General features: G+C 40.4%; 1 protein-coding gene across 5 annotated transcripts in view; it reads left to right on the top strand.

Moving 5' to 3' along the window:
- Positions 1-21,711, top strand: part of fbxo38 (F-box protein 38) — a 72,789-nt gene extending 51,078 nt beyond the window's left edge. For 4 of the 5 annotated variants that reach the window (XM_055643037.1, XM_055643039.1, XM_055643041.1 and 1 more), the window contains 6 exons: positions 235-337; positions 4,699-4,865; positions 8,287-8,432; positions 11,698-11,801; positions 13,290-13,403; positions 18,564-21,711. In XM_055643037.1, coding sequence (XP_055499012.1) covers positions 235-337; positions 4,699-4,865; positions 8,287-8,432; positions 11,698-11,801; positions 13,290-13,403; positions 18,564-18,742 — 813 coding nt within the window. In that variant the 3' untranslated portion in view covers positions 18,743-21,711. The remainder of the gene's footprint in view (positions 1-234; positions 338-4,698; positions 4,866-8,286; positions 8,433-11,697; positions 11,802-13,289; positions 13,404-18,563) is intronic. The other variant, XM_055643038.1, reaches the window with a different exon arrangement.
- Positions 21,712-23,186: the final 1,475 nt, after the last annotated feature.

Here is a 23,186-nt window from a genome sequence, read left to right as displayed (position 1 = left end):
TTGGAACAGTTTCAGAAACCATGCTACCAACTTTTGTTGCAATGATAGCACAGACCTAGAATCTTCCAACAATGTTAATTGTTTTTAGACTAGTGGATGAGAATCTATCGATTAAAATGACCCTTATTATATTATAGTCTATGACCCAGCTAGTCCCCAGAGTATATTTTTATATTTAAAATTACAGCTACTATTGTTGCATCTTCAGTAATTAACAAGTAATATGTATTACAGGTTCTTAATTTGAAATCCAAAAATTTGGTTGGGATTACACTTACTAATTGTGGAATTACAGATTTATTGCTCAGAGATTGTCCCAAGATGATGTTCATCCATGGTAAGTACTTGATTTTTGGCTAATGTTTAGCTAGTTCGTCATAATGATATATTGGGGCAGTTTATTTTACATTATAATGCATGGTCTCTTCTGTATAACAAGCCACCTCTACCTTGGTCGTATTTACTGACGATAAATGGGAAAGTAATTGAAATAATTTTTGCAGCACATGCACATGTACAAAACTTGGATAAACCAGTATAAACTGCCAAAGGTCTTTGTCAGTATACATTTCCATACAAGCTGACTCTCATTTTATTGCATTTTATCCTATCTTTTTAATGTCTTTCCTATGTGTACTTGGTACTTAACTCACAAATTCATGCACAGTATTCTCAATCCTCATATGATACATGCTACATTCTAATGATTAAATCATGAAGTTTCTCCCAAATCATTTATTTAATTTTATGTCATCGTCTTGTATTTATGATATCTCAAATTGCATGCTGTTCAAGATTGCCCACAATCATGTTGTGAAGGGCAAAACTAGATGGGAAGCTTGCTTGAGCCAACAATGTCCATATTCCCCTCAAAAAATGGTTTTAAATCACACAGAAATGATCCTACTCTCCACTCTGTAAGTCTCAATGTGACATCCATACTTAGGAATTATGATATCAGTGATGACTTCAGAGCAATGATACAGTATTACTGGTGTTTAGTTGTGCAACTAAATTTACAGATTTTAAAATATTAAGTATTATTTATATGATAGCTAATCAGATAAATGTATTTGCATATTTAGTACAAGCTCTGATGTCTACTTAATGATATAATGGGTCAAGGCCATTTACAATCACTCTGAGGATGGTAAACCAATTGAATTATGTACCCTTGAAGACTGGAGCTCCCTGAACATATTAAATAAGGACACAGCTTTCTTAGCACAAATGGCACCAGGAGGGGGGGGGGGGGGGGGGGGGGGGGGGGGAGAAGAGGAATATACTATTGAGTTAGAAGATCATGATTGTATTGAATGGATGAGTAGGCTCATCGAGTATTAGAGAATTAAGCGCTCCAATTTGCTTTTGTCATGGGATGTGGACAATGCAAATGTCTGTATTTACTGGCCATCACAAATTATCCCTGAACTGAGGTAGCAATTAAGTGCCAACAATATTGGTAGATCTGGAATCACTGATAGCATATCTTTACTAATGAACATTGGTGAACAAGATCTGATATTTAAGACAATGGCTACCAGTAACTGCAAGCAACAAAATTCAGTTTTCAGCAATTGCTGACTTTGCATCAAAATACATTCTAAATTACTGTTCAGCAAGTGGGTAGACAAAGAACAGTATTCCAGGTCACTTGCAAATCTTGCAGGCATTGTAAAATTTTGTCTTGCAAGTATCGCAGTGAAACTCCAAAATACTTAATTGCCTGGTCAAAGTAGTAATTTACAATAACACACTATAAGAATTAGGAAGGCAGTAACAATTTTATTTGGCATTTCCTATGGCATTGCTTTACAGCCAGTGAACTATCTTGGAATGGTCATTGTTGTGTGACTACACCTAGTTGACTTGATTAGGAACACTAGTAAAGGAATTAATTTGTTTGATATCAAATCTTACAATAGTCTTGTTGAAATTGTATTTCTTTGTAAAGAAGGACCAGCCTAAATGAAAAATATGAATTTTTTGGTCTATAGAATCCAAGTTCAAAATTTCATGTCTTCATTTTAATCTGTTTATTAATTTGTCAGTATTAACAATTTTAATTTTGTGCCTTTAACCACGTAGTGGTATCTCGCACCATGTAGAAAAACAAATTTGTCACCATTCCAAATCAGTGCCCTGTTTAGTGAGTTTTGTTTGGAATATTGATCATATCGCCCCGTGCTAAACATCTAACCCCACATCAACATTTGAGGCAGAATGGTGGCGCAGGGGTAGAGTTGCTGCCTTACAGTTCCAGAGACCTGGGTGCTGTCTGTACGGTGTTTGTATGTTCTCCCCGTGAACGCATAGGTTTCCTCCCACACTCCAAAGACGTGCAGATTTGTAGATTCATTGGCATGGTAAAATTGTAAATTGTCCCTTGTGTGTGTAGGATAGTGTTAGTGTACTGGGGTCGCTTGGCAATAGACAATAGGTGCAAATGTAGGCCATTAAATAGTAAGTCTTGTATGTGCATACCTGAATATATGACAAAGCACTTAATGCTGCATCTGTGGCGAGTGAACCAGAATTAATGTTTCAGGTGGTTGATTTTTTAATCGGAACCTTTTATTTCAGTTTTCCAGTCTCTACAATATTTTGCCTTTTGAGTCCTTAGACATCTCTGTTGATATAATATTGCACATAGCCTCATTCACCCACTGCTTAATGGTTTGGATGGGGTTACTTTACAAAGAGGACTTGGGTACAAGTTTTAGTCAGTGGTGTATTATAATCAGAGATCAGTATTATTTGAAAGGCACAAGCCTATATGGAGTGGAAGAATATTGGATCTATGATCATAATACACCACTGACTAAAACTTGTACCCAAGTTTTGAAATCCAATGTCTAAATTATTCATATATTGTGAACACCTGTGGTGCTACCTCTGCCCATGCTGTTGCACAGTGAGAACCTATATTGTACTGCTAATCTCTACATTCGATCCTGAAGCAAGCTTGCAATACATCCTTCTATTTGTACTTTAAGCTTTTTCAGCAGTATTAAAGCACTATCAAAATTCCAGATAAATTACATTTACATTACTATCATTGTGTACTCTCCAGCTACTGCCTCTAAAAATTCTATAACATTGGTCAATTGTGGTTTTCCTATTGAAATCCATGGTTGGTCTTCATTCTTATAGGCTGGCTCTAGATGTTCATCTGTTCCCTGCTATTAGTGGGAATTTGATTATTTTTCTTCCTGCCATTGTTAAATTGGTTTGTAATTCCCAAGACATGTTCTCGCTCAAATATAGATATTATGTTAGTAATGTGCCTGTCTTCTGGCACAAACTCTTTTTCAAACAAGTTACAAAATGTGTAGCAATGCTTCCAATTTATCTTCGGTGGATTTCATTAAAATCATGGATGCAATTTATTTGTAATTGTAATTAAAAGCGAATGGCATGTTGGCCTTTATAACAAGAGGAATCGAATATAGGAGCAAAGAGGTCCTTCTGCAGTTGTACAGAGCCCTAGTGAGACCACACCTGGAGTATTGTGTGCAGTTTTGGTCCCCTAATTTGAGGAAGGACATTCTTGCTATTGAGGGAGTGCAGCGTAGGTTTACAAGGTCAATTCCCGGGATGGCGGGGCAGGAAACATTTTCCCGATGTTGGGGGAGTCCAGAACCAGGGGCCACAGTTTAAGAAGCCATTTAGAACGGAGACGAGGAAACACTTTTTCTCACAGTGGTGAGTCTGGAATTCTCTGCCTCAGAGGGTGGTGGAGCCAGGTTCTCTGGATGCTTTCAAGAGAGAGCTAGATAGGACTCTTAAAAATAGCGGAGTCGGGGGATATGGGGAGAAGGCAGGAACGGGGTACTGATTGGGGATGATCAGCCATGATCACATTGAATGGTGGCTCGAAGGGCCGAATGGCCTACTCCTGCACCTATTGTCTATTGTCTATTATTAGCCAAGTATGTAAACATACAAGGAATTTAATTTGCCAACAGTCATACAAAAAAACAACAAGATACATAACCACATAAGAGTTAAACATAGATTTAAACAGCCTCCATAACAGCGTGTGAGAATCCCCAGGGCACACAGCATAAGCGGAGACCCACAGCCATCAGTTCAATGTCCGGGCCACACACGCTCCTTCATCGTGATGTGACCAGAGTTTTAACGACTACTGTCATTCTCTCTGCAGTCCCTGTCCACCAGAACTGTCAGAAAGCCATCCACACTCGCACTAGAATCTGGGATGTCCTCATGGAGCCATGTCCCGCAAAACACCGAGATCACTGCACTCACAGCACTCCCTCCGAGCACGTCCATCTTGTTTTTTCAGCGACCTCGCAATCCCCACTGTGATGGAAGGCAAATAACTTATACCTTTGGATCCGGGAAAGGCTGGAGATAATTTTTTGGGGTGCAGGGTGAGGAGAGAATAAAAGGAAAATTTAATGAAAGTGTAGACTGTAAAGAGAGATGAAATAGTGAAGTGGAACTGTAAGACAAAGGGGATAGTAATGTGCCAAGTTAAATGCTCATCGTCTTCGATCTGATATTACTAAAAGGGAAGCATCACAGATGACCTTGCTGTAGTTGAATCGAATCAACAATGTAATGTACACTGAATCAAACTGTTTTTTGGTTGCCTTCCTATCTAGCCGAAATGATTCTTTAATTACAATTGATTACATAAATCCAATGTGTAAATACGTGTTTCTTTTTAAGCTACACGATGCAGGGTACTGAAACACTTAAAGGTGGAGAATGCACCAATTGTAAACAGATTTGACTATGTACAGTGTCGGAAGCTCAACATTGAACAAGTCCTTGACCAAATTTTACGAATGCCTCCAGAAAGGAATCGTATCATTTATCTCCGGCCAATGCACCAGGTGAATGAACATAGTTTAATTTGAAATGCACTTAACTTTTTACATCTTTAAAATGAATATTATAATTAATATCCTTGATATTTCCAAATATACATTTCATTTCATTTTAAAGTAGTTTTATTGTAAGTATTATCCGTCCAAGGTAATGTGCTTCTCCTTTTCATGGAGTTGCATGCCTGATGTTGGTTGAAGTCATTTGAATGGAGGTCAAAAAGAGGCAAAAGAAGAATGACGGTGAAAGATGTAGTATATTCCCATCACTCTGCCAAACAATAGCCACACTTAAATAAAGTATAAATCAATAAATAATGTGATTGTAAAAAGAGTAGTACATTAACCCAGCTTGATTTTAATCTTCATATATAAAATAGATCAATGTAATTGAAAATACTGAGAATAAATTTATGAATTAAGGATATCTTTCTCGAGCATTAAGTTGTGGAGCCAAACAAAAAATGGGCCATCTCAGATCTAATAATATGTAACATGACAGTTTTAACAATAATATGAGTAAAAGCCTTTTTTAGTCAGGGTGGTGAATCCGTGGAATTATTTGCGACAGAAGGCTGTGGAGGCCAAGTCAGTGGAAATGTTTAAGCAGCGATAGGTTATTGATTAGCATGGGCATCAGAGGTTATGGGGAGACGGCAGGAGAATGGGGTTAGGAGGGAGAGATAGATCAGCCATGGTTGAATGGTATGGTAGACTTGATGGGCCGAATGGCCTAATTCTGTTCCTGTCACATGAGGCATTCAAGCTCAAACGTATAATATGAAATACACAAGAATTTCTTAATTCAAAACCTTTGAGTCCTTGGAATTCCTTTACCCAGGAAACTATAGAGACTGAATTATTTAATATACTCAAAGCTGAAGTAGTTTTTAATCCGTAAGGAAATTTAGGGTTGTGAACATATGGCAGGAAAGGGGATGGAGAAAAGTGAATGAGCCATGATCTTAATAGTGGCAGTGCTGGATCAAGTGGCGAAAGTCCAACTCCTGGGGCTGTTTATTGTGGTGTCGGTTTTAGTTTGTTATTGTCACATGTACCAAGGTACAGTGAAAAGCTTTGTTGTTCATGCTATCCGATCAGATATACTATCAGATATACACAATCAGTTCAAGCTCAAGTGCAATGGATAGAGTAAAAGGGAAGTAACTGATTGCATATATAGTCTCAGCATTGATTGGATAGATTGTGTAGGTACTGTAGATTACACTCCGATGTCTTTTACAGATTTTAGTTTTTGAAGCAAGAAATGTCTTCATTACTATTTTCTGCTTGTATATAACAGCATGTACAACATAGGAATGACCCATTAGCCCTATAAAGTTTGTGCCAAACATGATACCCAGCTGAACTCCCATCAACTTGCACATGATACGTCCCTCTATTCTGTGGATTTCCATGTGCCTGTCCAAAAGCCACTTAAACGTCACTATCGTATCTGCCTTAAACGCCATCCCTGCCAATGCGCTCCAGGCCCCCACCATCTTCTGTGTTTAAAAAAAAAAAAAACTTGCTCTACACAACTCCATTAAACTTTCCCCCTGTCACCTTATGGTTATGCCCTCTAATGCCGGATATATCCACCCTGGGGGGAAAAAGTTCTGATTATCTCTCAGTATGTATATACATTCTCTTTGTAGCCCATCTACTGTGGTTTATCTTCTGTGTCCATATTGGTAATACTCACTGAATTTAGGACGACACCCTATAATACCTTGTTTGTTCCAAATAGAGCTGTTAAGTGTTATATGCAAACACAGAGTTACAGTGAAAATTGAGACCATCATGTCTTTACTAACCTTTTAAAAGATTCATCTTGTTATTTACACTTCCTCATCTTTCCCTGAAAATACTGGAATTCCATGTAACAGAACTGTGGAAGTACCATGACCACGTGGTCTGCAGTAGATCAAGCTGGCAGCCCACTATTGCCACCATCTTAAGGTTATTTGGGGGATGGCAATAAAATTGGTCAACCATTGATGCTCCAATCTCTAGAATGAACAATTAAAAAAAGACAAAGTAATGTAACTGTCCAAAAGCTTAACATCTGTAGTTGGAAAGTTACTAGAGAGTATTCTGAGGAATAGGTTATACAGGCATTTGGATGGGCAAGGGCTGATTAGGGATAGTCAGCATGGTTTTGTACGTGGGAGGTCGTGTCTCACAAATCTGATTGATTTTTTTGAAGACATGACAAAAAAGGTCTAAGTGGGCAGAGCTGTAGATGTATACATGGATTTCAGTAAGGCATTTGACAAGGTTCCGCATGGTAGGCTGCTCTGGAAGGTTAGATTGCATGGGTTCCAAGGAGAGATAGCTGAATGGATAGTAATTTGGCTCCATGGAAGGAAGCAGAGAGTGATGGTGAAAGGTTGCTTCTCGGACTGGAGGCCTATGACTACTGTGCCTCGATTCGGTGCTGGGCCCGTTACTGTTTGTCATCTGCATCAATGATTTGGATGAGAACATACAGGGCAAGATTAGCAAGTTTGCTGATGATACAAAAGTGGATGGTTTTGCAGATATTGAGGATGGTTGTGAAAGATTGCAGCAGGATCTGGATCAATTGGCCAGGTGGGCCGAAGAATGGTTGATGGAATTTAATACAGAGAAGTGTGAGGTGTTGCAATTTGGAACGTCCAACCGACACAGTACCTACACAGTGAATGGTAGGCCTCTGGGGATCTTATAGAGATGTATAAAATCATGAGAGGACTAGATCGGATAGATGCACAAAGTCTCTTGCCCAGAGTAGGGGAATCGAGGACCAGAGGACATAGGTGAAGGGAAAAGATTTAATAGGAAACTGAGGGGTATCTTTCCCACAAAGGGTGGTGGGTCTATGGAATAAGCTGCCAGAGGATGTAGTTGAGGCTGGGACTATCCCATCATTTAAGAAACAGTTAGACAGGTACATGGATAGGACAGATTTGAAGGGATATGGACCAAGAGCAGGCAGGTCGGGCTAGTGTAGCTGGGACATGTTGGCCGGTGTGGGCAAGTTGGACCGAAGGGCCTGTTTCCACACTGTATGACTCTAACTGTTAGGAATGAAAAATTCAAAAGAGACTCCATTTGCTTGATGTCTAATTCCCTTTTTATAATTTCAAAGTTTTGTGCTGAATTTTGGTACATTGAAAATATTTTTGATTGAAAATTAATGTTAGCACTATTATTTAAATGGAAGTTAAAGATCATCCCCCCCCCCCCCCCCCCCCCCCCCCATCTCCCCCATCTTTTTTAACCGTAGGTCCCTTCAGGGAATGCTAAGATTCAGAAAATGTGCATAATTGTGAAATGTTATCCACTTCATAAGAAAGCTCTTTGTGCCTGTTATAATTTTTAATGACATAATTTAAAAACACAATAATGTCATTAATTTTTGATTACTTTTCATATTGTATTGCAGGTTGATACTTTAAAACTGGAAAGGAATATATTTAGTGGACCATATCCTTATCACATTTGCATTATTCATGAGTTTAGCAACCCACCAAATGTGCGGAATAAGGTTCGCATTCGTAGTTGGATGGACACGATAGCAAACATTAATCAGTAAGTATTTCTGCTACTCAAAGTTTGGGTCACTGAATAAAATCGTACATTTTTAAAAATCGTTTATCTTTTGTAATTGTTAAGGAAACTTTTTCAGAAAAGTTTAAATGACTTGTTAATTAAAAATCCAAATCATTTCGTTGTTTGCTGAAATAGCAAGTCTTAAGCAAATTAACCCACAAACCTACATGTCTTTGGAATATGGGAGGAAACCAGACTACCCACGCAGTCAAAGAATTTACAAAGTCTGTGCAGACAGCACCCTTAATCAAGATCAAACCTGGGTCTCTGGCGCTTTAAGGCAGCAACTCTACCGCTGCACCACTGTGCCATAATCAGTCAGGACTTAAAAATTAGAAATTTAAAGAGGAATTCTGAGTAGGGAATTAAGGGCGTATATGAATTGACCAAGGGCACATGTTGAATTTATTATATAGTCACAATTTGATTCTTTGTTTGATTTAAGGACCTGCTAAATTTAAATAGTGTACGAGCAATGGGCAAGTGCTATAGACTTGCACGGGAAGGTAGACGCTCCCACCTTCACGAGTCTCGGGCAGATGAGGCTTGTCAGCCTGGGAAGGCAGTCCATCTAGGAGAGGGAAAACTCTGATTTAAAACAACCATTGCCTTGTGGCCATATCCAGTCATGGAAAAGGTTCCAGGAGTAAACCTCAAAAAAATCCGGAGTCGTTGTGTTCTATAACCTCGCTCTGGCAGCTCCTGTGACGGCACTGGTGCCAAACTATAACAGCCCTGCTGTTGCTTTGGATCGAACAGCGACATGGAGAGGGGGGACGTGCTGCATGGGCAACAGCCTGTCCTCCATATGACATCGCCCAGGCTTGCATCCGACTAGGATGCATCACCCATGGTCAGTCATGACCGAGAGGCGCCTACTACTACTACGAGCAATGACAAAAGCTCACCAGCTCTAAGTAAACAATAAATATATATTGCAGCAATAGATGAAATAAAATAAGTACTTTAGAGTGCCTTTCTCGTACATGATTTCATGGTGCTTTGCAAATGGACTACTTTTTGCAATGTTGTCCTATGCAACCGTCTAAATAAGCTAAATTAATCAGAGGAAAAATATTAATTTTGGTTTGTATTCAAAGATAGTGTTAAATTAGTTAATTAGCATTTTTAATATTGGATAAGTTTACAGTGTATTTAATGGCAGCCTGGGATTAATGTCAATTGTGAAGTATGTGATCTTGCAAGGCTCTACCTGTTGGAAATAATGTTCATTGTGCCACTGCATCTTGGATTCAGTAATTTAGGTTGGAGTGATGGAGAAAGAGGGAATAGAAGGAATTGTATTTTGAGGGTTTGGGTAATTAAGGAGATTGAACATATCCATTCCTGTCACGAATGAGAGTTAAGGCTATGTTATTTGCACAAAGTTGATGTCCTAACACAGTTGAATAAGGGCCTGTGTGGTATTAGGAATGAGGAGCTAAATTCGAATAGTATAACTTCAATAGAATTAATCTCCAGACTCCTTACTTTAATCACATAATAGTAGACCAGGGCATAAATAGATCATGAAAACATTGTTGTCAGTGGGGCACCACTACCAGTTTTGCAACAGGGATAGGCTGTACAACTTAGAGACACTGCAGCCAAAGTGGGCATTGACCAAGAATAAGAACAAACACAAAATGTTATCTGAACCAGTAATAGTGGAAAACAAGTCAGGTGGAAATTATACTAATATAAAAGTAAAGGACAAAGTACAAAAGTGGTAATAAATAATAAAATCCCAGTTTCTTATTTTAATATGAGGAATAATCAAAAATAGCATTTTAATTTATACCAAGGTGCAAAATATTTGCAACAAAAGTTGTGTTCAGCCAAAAGTGAGGAAAGTACCTGGTATTGCATGCAAGGTGGCCACAGTTTACCACATGTTTATCCTGGAGATTTGCATGTGCATTATGAATATAGCACACGAGCTGAATGAAGAAATTACCTTAAAAAAAAAAAAAAAAAAAAAAATTTAAATGATTATTGTAATGACCTGCCTTTCAGCTTGCCCTGGCTGGGACAAACTTCATAGTCTATGGGAACACAATATTGACGCATTTTTAAATGTTTCAGTTTTTGACCGAAATCCTGGGCTCAGGCGCACAACCCAGAACAGTTACTTTAAAATGAATAAGAAATGTTCCCAGCCTTAAACATCAGCTATTCACGTCGTCCAGAGATGTTATCTGACCCGCTGAATTGCCCCAAACTTAATAAAATGTTTTCCTGGAACATAATTGCTTCACCAATGTCCAGAAATGGAGAAGAAGCAAAAAGTGGTGAACACTGCCTAATCCATCTCAGGTACTGACCTCCCAACCATCGAAGGGATCTACAGAGTCGCTGCCACAAAAAGGCAGCCAGCATCATCTGAGACCTACGCCACCCTGGCCACAATCTTATTTCTCTCCTGCCATCTGGAAGAATGTATAGGAGCCTGAAAACTGTTTTGGGACGTATAACAATAAAGCACTCTTGATACTTGTATGCACACCTCGTAATTGTGTTATGGTGATGTGCCACACGTGTGAAGGTAATCGTTACATTTGGGCTGTCTCTTCTTGGATGTGAAAGTTTGTATATGATATCCAGATATTGAACCACAATCGATGTTTGCAGATGTGAGCAGAAAATTGCAGAAGAATATAGGCGAGGTGGGCATGAAAGTGACGGATGGAGTTCAGTTGAGGAAGCATGAGATCATTCATTTTGGATCCAGAAAAGTCAAATCAAAATGGTTTCCCATTTAAGTGAGACATGAGAACATACACAAATCACAAAAGCTTATCCTTAAGGGACTGTAATGAAGGGAGAAGGAAATTATGTATTTAGATATACAGAAAATTTGGTCAGTCACCATCTGGAGTGCTGCATTCAGTTTTGGATATTACATTTCAGGCATATTGAATGTTGAAGCTCAGTTGACTGATATATGATACAATTCTGAGCCATAATGATTACCAGTTGAACATCATTGAATTGTATTCCTTTGGGCCTGGATGGTTGAAAGAATGCAGGGATAACCTTAAGTCTTCAGAACAGGAAAATTGAATTGTATTACAGATCAGTCATTATCTGATGTAATGACAAAAGACTCCACTTATTTGAATCATGGGAAAACATGCTTTAACGCCAAATGTATTTCACAAAGAACAATGCAAATTTGAATTTGCTAGGTAAGTAATGCTGGAGATTTATATATGATTGACGATTTTAAACTTTTATTTTCCAGAGAATTGATCAAGTATGAGTTCTTCCCAGAAGCCACTCGGACTGATGATGATGTAAAGAAATATCCAAAGTACCCATGGGGGAGAGATATTTACACATTAGAGGGTAGGTGTTGCTATAATTTAGTGATTTTTAGCGGAGATTTAGACTCTTAAAAGAGCCAGTAGCCCCCTTTGTGGAAAAATCTAAGTGCAAATTCTGTGAATATCTAATTATTCATATACGTGGGATACAATGAAAAACAAGTTGTAATCTAGAAAGGAGACGGTTGAACGTTCAGGGATTGAGTGTAATAATGTTTTCCCTATAGTCGTTTATTGAGCTTTTTACTTGGGTCTCCTATCTGCTAATAACGTGTCCACCAGCTCCACATGATGGAGCATTCTGCTTTATATAATGCAGAATTTGGGAGAATTGCCTATGTTATAGCTGTGTTATGTGAAAGGTAATCAACATTTGCATAGGTTTTCAAGGTCATCTGACATATTTGTAGATAGCGGAAGATGAGGTAAAGTCAATTATTTATTGGAGATTGATGGGGTTGTGGGACAAAATCCACGACATTTGTCGTAAAGAAGTAACTATTGCTAGATCCAGGTCCAAGTGTCGTATGGATGTTGGCGTGTATTCTGCTTCCTGGCATACCTGTGGCTTAAAACTGGCATCCTATAGTAAGTGAACCAGTCCTGATCTGACTTTTTCAGAATGCAGGATTGTGGGCAGTTCTCTCAGTCAGAGGATGCTGGATTTTGTGAGACTCTTACTCTATCAGAGACTTGATCATTCTTTGACATGGGTAGTTCTTTCCTTGGACATACAGTGTGGCCTTTGGCAGGTTACCCTGAGGCTCCATGAACTTCTGCCAGTGAAACACGTGACCATCCAGCATAGTCTGCATAGATTAGAACTCTGGATAAATAATAAAGTGAATAGGCCTAGAAAAGAGAATACTACAGGATCACCCAATAGATTCTAATAAGGTAACAGAGGAGAGGGTAATGATTTTTGTTACCAGTGTAAAACTAGACCAAATACAAGATGGTCATAAGTAACTAAAGAATTAATGGAAAAATAAAAATATCTGGAACTCCCTACTTTTACGAATAAATTAGATAAATAGGATGAGCTGGTGTAAATGGGGGCGGTCAGGGAAGAAATATAGTTAAGAAGTACTTGCCTGTTTGTGCTCTAATTATTCTGCAATTATTCCATCTTTAAATTTTATTTTTCACTATTGGTTTGATTTTTTTTGTGACTTCTTTCAACTTTATCCGTACACTTGTGTACACCCACATGGGCACAGGCACTAATTGACCATACTTTCTTGCCATTACAAATTAGAGTTGCATGGATGCCACACCGTGAATCCAGACAGTGCTTTTGAATATGCATTTAGCTATTGTGTGTGAGAGGAGCTCCACCCTCGTCTCCCATGTGTATACTTTTCATCCCAAAGATTCATAGTGGGTTCTTTAAATTTAAGATTTATTTTAAATACTTTGGGGATATGGTTTAGTTTCTTCATCTTAACATTTGAGAAAATAGATATTCTCCATTATGAGAGATGATCTACTCACGGTTTTGTTTTGATAGGAACAGTAGATGGAGCTCCTTACTTCATGATCACTGATTTCCCGTGGCTTCGCTCCCTGCGTACTGCAGAACCAAACAGCTATGCAAGATATGACTTTGAAGATGATGAGAGAAGTAGGTATTCGCTGTACAATTACACTTTATCTATATTACTAAAAGTCTCATCTTGACCACTTCCTGTTGTTCTGTATATTGATTTTAGAAAAAAAGCTGCCACTTACGGCTGATTTTTGGCCATCTTACTCAGAGTCTCCCTCGGTTGCGCAGGACAAGAGGATTTTTCCCATTGATGAAAAATAAAAGAGTTATTAGTGTTTAAAAAATGTTGAGATTCTCTCTCCTGAATGCCACGCCCCTTCCAGAGGAACTATAAGATGGGGGAGCGAGAGTGTAACGTCTCTCAGTCTGAGCTCTGAATAACACTGAACACATGTCTATTAAGCTGTGAGTGGTTTTACTGACCACTTTTAATATAGGTTGGAAATGCTAAAGCTGTGTTGCCTTTGGTTTGGAAATGCTAAAGCTGTGTTGCCTTTGGTTTGGAAATTCTAAAGCTGTGTTCTCTTTGGTATGGAAATGCTAAAGCTGTGTTAGACATAAAAAATAGGTGCAGGAGGAGGCCATTCGGCCCTTCGAGCCAGCACGGAACATGGCTGATCGTCCCCAATCAATAACCCGTGCCTGCCTTCTCCTCATATCCCTTGACTCCACTAGTCACTAGAGCTCTATCTAACTCTCTTAAATCCATCCAGTGATTTGGCCTCCACTGCCCTCTGTGGCAGGGAATTCCATAAATTCACAACTCTCTGGGTAAAAATGTTTTTTCTCACCTCAGTCTTAAATTACCTCCCCTTTATTCTAAGACTGTGGCCTCTGGTTCTGAACTCGCCCAACATTGGAAACATTTTTCCTGCATCTAGCTTGTCCAGTCCTTTTATAATTTTATATGTTTCTATAAGATCCCCCTCATCCTTCTAAACTCCAGTGAATACAAGCCTAGTCTTTTCAATCTTTCCTCATATGACAGTCCCGCCATCCCAGGGATCAATCTCGTGAACCTACGCTGCACTGCCTCAATCACAAGGATGTCCTTCCTCAAATTAGGAGACCAAATCTGTACACAATACTCCAGATGTGGTCTCACCAGAGCCCTATACAACTGCAGAAGAACCTCTTTACTCCTATACTGAAATCCCCTTGTTATGAAGGCCAACATTCCATTAGCTTTCTTCACTGCCTGCTGTACCTGCAAGCCAACTTTCAGTGACCGGTGTACAAGGACACCCAGGTCTCACTGTACCTCCCCCTTACCTAACCTAACCCCATTGAGATAATAATCTGCCCCCTTGTTTTTGCCGCCAAAGTGGATAACCTCACATTTATCTATATTATACTGCATCTGCCACGCATCTGCCCACACACTCAACCTGTTCAGGTCACCCTGCAACCTCCTAACACCCTCTTCACAGTTCACACTGCCACCCAGCTTTGTGTCATTGGCAAACTTGCTAGTGTTGCTCCTAATTCCCTCTTCCAAATCATTAATATATATGGTAAATAGTTGCGGCCCCAACACCGAGCCTTGCGACACTCCACTCGCCACTGCCTGCCATTCTGAAAAGGACCCGTTCACTCCTACTCTTTGCTTCCGGTCTGCCAACCAATTTTCTATCCATGTCAACACCCTACCCCCAATACCATGTGCTCTAATTTTAGTCACCAGTCTCCCGTGTGGGACCTTATCAAAGGCTTTCTGAAAGTCTAGATACACTACATCCACTGGCACCCCTTCATCCATTTTACTTGTCACATCCTCAAAAAATTCCAGAAGATTAGTCAAGCATGATTTCCCTTTCATAAATCCATGTTGACTTGGACTAATCATTTTACTGCTATCCAAATGCCCCATTATTACCTTTTATAATTGACTCCAGCATCTTTCCCACCACCGAAGTCAGGCTAACTGGTCTGTAATTCCCAGTTTTCTCTCTCGCTCCTTTCTTGAAAAGTGGGATAACATTAGCTATCCTCCAATCCACAGGAACTGATCCTGAATCTATTGAACATTGGAAAATGATCACCAATGCATCCACTATTTCTAGAGCCACCTCCCTGAGGACCCCGGGATGCAGACCATCAGGACTTTGGTTTGGAAATGCTAAAGCTGCGTTGCCTTTGGTTTGGAAATGCTAAAGCTGTGTTGCCTTTGGTTTGGAAATGCTAAAGCTGTGTTGCCTTTGGTTTGGAAATGCTAAAGCTGTGTTGCCTTTGGTTTGGAAATGCTAAAGCTGTGTTGCCTAATTAAAGTTGCCTTGCCTAATTAAAGTTGCCTTGCCTTCTATGTAATTAAAATTCTAATTTTGACCACTTCCTGTTTGCATTTTATATTGATTTTAGAAAAAACGCTACTACGTACGGCTGTGATTTTTGGCCATCTTACTCAGAGACCCCTCCGCTCATCAGGTGCCGAGGATTTTTCCAATCGATGAAAAATAAAAGAGTTATTAGTGTTTAAAAAATGTTGAGTTTCTCTCTCCTGTCAATCATGCCATGAAAGCCACGCCCCTTCTGGGGAGGGACTATAAAACCCAGAAGTGTGGGCGTGGCTCAGTCTCTGCAAGATGGAGGAGGGAGAGGTCACGACTCGCTGCCTTTTGTGGCCTTACACCCTGCTTGAAGTGGTATGAAACTGCACTTGAATTTGATGGCCTTGCACCCTGCTTGAATTGGAATTTCAAGGAATAGCCGTGTCAAATGCCAGCCCACCAGCTGTGAGTGAGCTGCCAGCACAACAGGCTTGAGTGACTGAGCTGCCAGCCCAAGAATCCATTCAGCCCACAATGTCCATACTAGCCCTCTGGGAACCAGTCCCTTCAGCCCACAACACCCATACTAGCCCTCCAGAAAGCCCCTCCCCCCTCCCACTGGCCACCAATATTGTAATTGGTGGCGAGGTGGAATATTGCGTTGGGGGACCAGCCCCGTGTGATGCTGTGCCCTTTTCTTTCCACTATTCAGTCCTTGTCTGTGTAGTCAGATGAGACGTACATTAATAAACATAAGGGATTTTTTCTTTCCCCTATGATTGGGTCACCCTGATGCCAATGGTGTCATCCACAGTACATTCCCACTTCTGAATAGTCCGTTTGCAATAAAATGGGAATAGAGTATTATCCTAGTCTTGCCTGAATATACAAAGGTCAAAGAAAAAAACTTGCAGCCTTCTTACCGTTACCCCCAGTCATTCACCTTGCCAAATAACTGGTTTGCTTATGCTGTGCAGTATAAATCATATTTTGCAGACAAAAGCCTTATGTTCAAGTATCTGTTTTTTAGCTGTCTTAATGGAATTTATTGTTATCTTTATTCAGGTTGTGTAATACTTCCAGTGGACTTTGGTATATAAATTATGTATTGTTTCCCAAACACTTCAAAAAGAAGAATGACAAGTTATATTCCTGTAGTACTGTTTAATGTAGCAAAACATCTTAAGGCATTTCAGTCATTCTTTCCAGCTAAACATGACACTGAGCCATTAAGCCTATTAGAGAAGTTGACCAACAGTTAAGCCATAGTTATATCAAGACCTCACCAATAATCAAGCACCCATTTAAACTAATTCTACTCTATTCTCCTATCTTCCCCATGAACTCTCCTCTGATTCTAGCCGTCACCTAAACACAGGCAATTTAGGGTGGTCAATTAACCCCTCAATCCACATATTTTAGAGATGTGGTAGGAAATGTGGTCCGGAAGTGGCGGCGCTGCCCTAGCAGCTGCGGCTCGTCTGCAGTCCGTTTGTTTTTTCTTTTTTTTGTTTTCTCGTCCCGTTGTCACAGTTTGTTTCAGTTTATTTTAGTTGTGTATGTGTGGGGGGGGGGGGGGGGGGGGTGAAACTTGTTTTAGTCTCTTCCTTCGGGGGGGTGCAACCTTTTCTTGTCGTATCCCCTGTCTCCATCTGCGCTGAGGCTAATCGCGGACCGACCTCGAGGCTCCGGAGGTAGAGCCAGCCAGGACCTACCAACGCGAGGCGACCTGACTTTGGGGCTGTGGTGGCGGTGGCGATCCGACTTCGGAGGCTTGGCCGCGGGCCCAGTGGACGACAAGTTGCAGCTTGCAGGTCACAAGTTGGTGACCTGTTCTCCGGAGCTCCCGCAACAACAGCTTCGTCCGCTGGACTGGATGGTGGCAGCTTCGACCGCCCCGGGCCTTGAACCGGCCCGTTCGCGGAGCTCAGATTCAGCCGCGGGACTTACTTACCATCACCTGGCGGGGTCACAACATCGGAAGCTTGGATCGCGTCAACGCAGAAGGAGAACAAGGAGGAAAGAGACAAGGACTTTTAAGACTTGCCTTCCATCACAGTGAGGAGGTGCCTGGTGGACTCACTGTGGTGGATGTTAAATCTGTATTTATTGTGTGTTTTGTTATTTTATCCTATGTTATGACTGCAAGGCACGAAATTTCGTTCAGACTGTAAAGTCTGAATGACAATAAAGGATGCTTGATACTGAAATCCACACGTCACAGGAAGAACGTGCAAACCTTACACAAATGCCACTAGAGGTCAGGATTGAACCCAGGTCACTGAAACTGCCTTGGAGTAACTTTCATAGGTAGACTTGAAAGAGTGTCTGAAACAAAAGAAAAGAGGTTGAGAAATAAAAATTCAGGAGAGGAATTCTGTACGTCATGGTTTGACAGCTGGAGGTTAAGCTCATTGGTAGAGCAGTTTATGTTTGTGGATGATTGATGCCAGAATTGAAGGAATACTGATATTTAAAGGCATATAAATTTGAAAACATTAATGAGAATTTTAAAGTTAATCTATGGCTTAAAGAGAACACAATTGTAGATTGTGGGTAATTTTGTGAGGATGGAACATAAGCAGCAGTGTTTTGGAAAGCCTCTAATTGGTTAAACAGGTTGGGAGGTAACAGCCTGAGATTGGAAAAGCCATTTCTGGAAGTTAATATAAGTATGCATTGGTACACAAGGCTGAAGACAAACAATGCTACAGATGGGGAAATGGGATATCTTGGTGATAATAGACATGTGGCCTAACGTTTTAATACCGAGTCATCATCCATCATCAGCAGTGGGGTGAATGTTAGCCTGGGTTTCCTGCTCCTTGCATTATCCAAGCATGACTGGCGTTGTGAAAATAAATTTTTGGACCTAAAAATTAGTGTGTTCTTATTTAACCAAATGATGTTCAACAGCTTTGATTTACGTCGGATGTAATCATTTTGCGATTATTTTTATTTTCCCCAGCTACAATCTACGCTCCTCGGAGAAAAGGACAACTGTCACCAGACATTTGTATGGAAACAATTGGTGAGGTGATCTCTGAACGGCGGCAGATGCGAAGTGGTGTATTCCCACGAGTTGTAGCTATTTTCATACATTATTGTGATGTCAGTGGAGATCCTGTTCATGATGACTATATCTGACTATGCCTTCCTTGCTTATGACTGTTCAAAGGTCCGAGACTACAGCCTGCAAGATTTGAATTATCAGCACTGTGTAGCTGCATTATGTCCCAAATACTTTTGGAAGAAATTATATAATTGTGTATAAAAAAATTTGTGTACAAAAGATTTCTGTATAGAGATGCTCTTAAAAGAATTAGCTTCCTGAAGCAGTATCATTTCATATGTTTATACAATTAAATTCATTTAAATGTTATTGATAGGGAAATATAAATAGAATTTAAAATGGCTATTTATATCCTCAACTTATACAATTCCTAAGGTGAGCATTTTTGATATTTTGTTACAAAACAGGTGCAAAGTGTTTAAAAACAAGATAAAATGAAGGCCACATTCTTTGGCGTGTTTCATAGCCCAGTAAAGATGTGACTTAACACTTAATTTTTTTTTTGGTACGATGTGCCTTTTCCCCTTAAAATCCACTTTTGAATGTGTTAATGAAAGAAAAAACAAGAACTGTGTGGACTTCCTTTTATATAATATATATCTCTAATTTGAACAATATATTCATGCCTTGTTATGAGGTATTTGCCCTAGTTGCGAGTAATCTAGTAACTAAAAATAGCTTTTTATTATACAATGACATGCATTTTGTTGTGCACTGCTTCCAAGGAACAAGTGGCAGGGAAATTCAATTATAATAAAATAATAAAATATTTAAATACAAGAAGCATTTCTGAATACCTATTTCATTAGGTTTATTCTATTCCCAGTATGCTGTTTAGAATTTCTAGTTTTTTTTTCCCCAATACCCAAATGCTTTGTTCTTGTTTTCCAAAAGATAGGTCTTGCTTTGAATTATTTTGATACTACAGAAACACCTTATCGGACTTCTATTTGGTGAAAGGCAATTTAACTTTCAGGCCTGCATTGGTCATAGTTGTCAGAGATCGCGTCAAATCACATAATCCAGTTTTTAGCTTTAGGGTTACAGTGTGGAAACAGGCCTTTTGGCCCAATGTATGTACTGATCATTCATACATTAGTTCTATCCTACACACTAGGGACAATTTACAGAGGCCAATTAACCTACAAACCAGTAGGTCTGTGGGAGGAAACCGATGCACCCACGTGGTCACAGAGAATGTGCAAACTCCGTACAGGCAGCGCATGTGGTCGCGATTGAACCTGTATGGCGGCAAACCGACTGCTGTGCCACTGGTATCAGCATCATGTTACAGAAGTCCAACATAGCGAAAAACAATTATGAACTTGGATTAGAAAACAAATGTTTCTGTTTACATCCATTATTTTTATGGCTGATAACTTAGCTTTTAGTTTGTACCAATTGTAGTTTATACTCGATCTGCCAAACGTCCCATTATCTGCAACTGTTTGTAAATGTTTTTCTGTTTCAGTACGATAACAGTTTACGATTGGGACTGCTGTCACAGGTTTCACATTTTTAATATGATTGATGAATGGTCTATAGTAATATGTATCTGGCCAATTTATTTTCTTAAATGGGAGGTTCAGCAGCCCAAGTTTGAAGCACTGGAATTTTCTCACTGTGTATCTATTTCTCTCAAGATGCTCTGCTAAACTACCTCCAGCCAATCTTTTGGTCAGCATAAGCTTTTTGTCAATGCTCCAGTGAAGTGCATTATGAGGCAAGTGGTGTATAAATGCTGTAACTGTTCACTGGCTCCATGTTTTTCTCTTTGGTTATTGACCAGTTTACACTCCTAGTCTTTGAATAGGTTTCCTAATCCCAGGAGATGTCAATTCTGTATTTGTCATAAGGAATAGGAGTAGAATTCAGCCCATCAAGTCTCCTCCGCCATTTAATAGTAAGATTAAATGAGAACTTACCAGTTTGAAGTTTGATCTTGATTTTATGAGGAGTTACGATGAGCGATTACGTGAAGAAGGGCCGTCCGTCTGCGTGCGCGTCAATCTTCAAAGCAACGGTGTTAAATCACAGATAAAAAAGACCTGAGAATAGTAAGATTGTGAAAAACTAGAACTTCCATATGACCTTGATAATATGAGGGTGGGAGCGGTGGGCACGTAATCGCTCATCGTAACTCCTCATAAAATCAAGATCAAACTTCAAACTGGTAAGTTCTCGTTTTATCTTACTATTTTACTTCGGAGTCACATGAGTGACTACGTGAAGATTTCAAAGCTCTGTGATTTCACGCCGGTTACGAATCCAGGCGTCACACACTGAATGGATTGACCATGGATGAGTATTATTAAAGCACTCAGACATAACTGAGGTGGAGCGCGTCTCCAACTACAAATTCCTCGGGGTACACATCTCGGAGGATCTGTCCTGGTCCCTCAACACCTCCAAGCTGATCAAAAAGGCGCAGCAGCGCCTTTACTTCCTGAGGAGGCTCAAGAAAGCTCACCTGTCCCCCCAGATCCTGACCAACTTTTACCGCTGTACCATCGAAAGCATCCTGACCACCTGCTTCACGGTATGGTACAGCAGTTGCACCGTAGCGGACAGGAAGGCACTACAATGGGTGGTGAAAACCGCGCAGTACATCATCGGTGCCCCGCTCCCTGCCATGGATGCCCTCCACCGAAAACGGTGTCTGAGACGGGCCGGGAAGATCATTAAAGACCCCTCCCACCCCAACCATGGACTGTTTGCCCTCCTCCCATCAGGGAGGCGGTACAGGAGCCTCAGGTCTCGTACCAGTAGGATGAGGAACAGCTTCTACAATAATACCATCACATTGCTGAACTCGGAGTCCCGCCGATAGACTTCTCCAGTCTCTCCGTCCACATTGTTCGATTATTGTTTGATTATTCTGTATTTTTATTTTTAATTCTATATTGCACTATACTACGGACTGACGCTAAACTGCATTTCGTTGTACCCATACTCGTATTTGTGCAATGACATTAAAGTTGAATTGAATTGAATTGAACGTAGTTAGTAAAGACACTGATGCTTTAAAATAAAGAAAAATAAATGTTTTATTAGCTTCCCCTCCGAACCTGTGGGAAAACTAGGTAACAGAACTTAAGATGGCACGAGCAAATACCCCTGGTCCGATAATGGGTTTGTTATAAAACCGCTGGAACGTTCTTTCGTTCACCCATCCTGCAGCCGCTAGGATGTCATCAAGGGGCATGTCCATCGTTCTTGCTGCCGACGTAGATGCAGGCCTGATGGAGTTAGATTTAAAGATATGAGTATTCCCGCTACCACCATTACCTCCATTAACCATCTGGAGATAGTTTGTGTTGACGCCTTTCGGTGTGGTTTCTTGTGGCTAATGAGGACCGATTGTTCTGAGCCTCTGAGGTTCTCCGTGACTCTCAGGTAGTGGTGTAAATGTGTTACCACACACAATCATTGGTCCTCTGGATATGCCAGGAACTGGATCTTCATCCCTGGCATTCCTGGCCTGCTCTGTTTGATCAGGTCCTTAACAACGAATGTTATGTTATTCGTATTGCTGGTCATGTAGTCCAGTCGTAGTTTTTGTAGTCTGGACTCTTTGGGCTTTTATTAGCGCCATCAGCATAACCACTTTCAATGTTAGTTTTGACAAAGATAAGGTCATTGGCTGTCCCCACTGACGAAGTAAGGTCAGTACCATGCTCGCATCCCATGTGTCCGTGTACCTAGGCCTTGGGGGTATCGAATTGTAAATTCCCTTCATGAATTTTATTACGAAGAGGTGCGTTCCTATCGGCCCGTGCCCTTCCTCCAGTGTCAGATAGGAGGATAGTGCACATCTGGCACTGTTGATTGCGCTATAACTTAATTTATAGTCATAGTACAGGGCTGATAGGAACTCCAAGACATCCGTTATCCGAACTGTGTTGTATGTTATATCGTTTGCATGGCAGAAAGCTTCCCACTTCTTAATATGAATGGCATACTGTTTTTTGGTACTGTCCCTCCATGCCTTTGTGATGACATCCACAGTTCGTTTGGATAGTCCAATGGCTTGAAATGGCCTCCTCAGAATCTGCAAAACCAACAATTAATCCGGTCAGAAAGTGGATGGTTGCTCCCTGAAACTGGGTTTACTAGGAGATCTCTCCACTTAGGTACAACCATTAATGGCTGGACTATGATCCCCAATATTTTCGGGAACCAGGCTTGTGTAGGCCAATCTGGTACTACTAAAATGCCTGTGGCTTTGTCTTGCTTGATTTTAGTCAAGCATCGGTTTATGAGGCAGAATGGTGGGAAAGCATAAATATACATTCCTCCCCAGTTTAGAGAAAAAGCATCCACTGACTCTGCTCCTGGGTCCGGCTCCCAGGACACATATCTTGGGGAACGGCTGCTAGCCAGCAGCCGTCCGTTTTAATTCGCTTGTTTTAAAGTTTTTAGTGGGTCCTGTTTTTTGTCCGTAGGGGATATGGACTTTTTAATGTGGGCGGTAGGGGTTAATTTTACTTCTAGGTCCCTACCTGGTCGGTGAGGCAG

This window comes from Leucoraja erinacea, chromosome 11 (assembly GCF_028641065.1).
Source record: "Leucoraja erinacea ecotype New England chromosome 11, Leri_hhj_1, whole genome shotgun sequence".
Lineage (NCBI taxonomy): Eukaryota > Metazoa > Chordata > Chondrichthyes > Rajiformes > Rajidae > Leucoraja > Leucoraja erinaceus.
The sequence above is the reverse complement of the archived record's forward strand: the minus strand, read 5'-3'. Positions and strand labels throughout refer to the sequence as shown.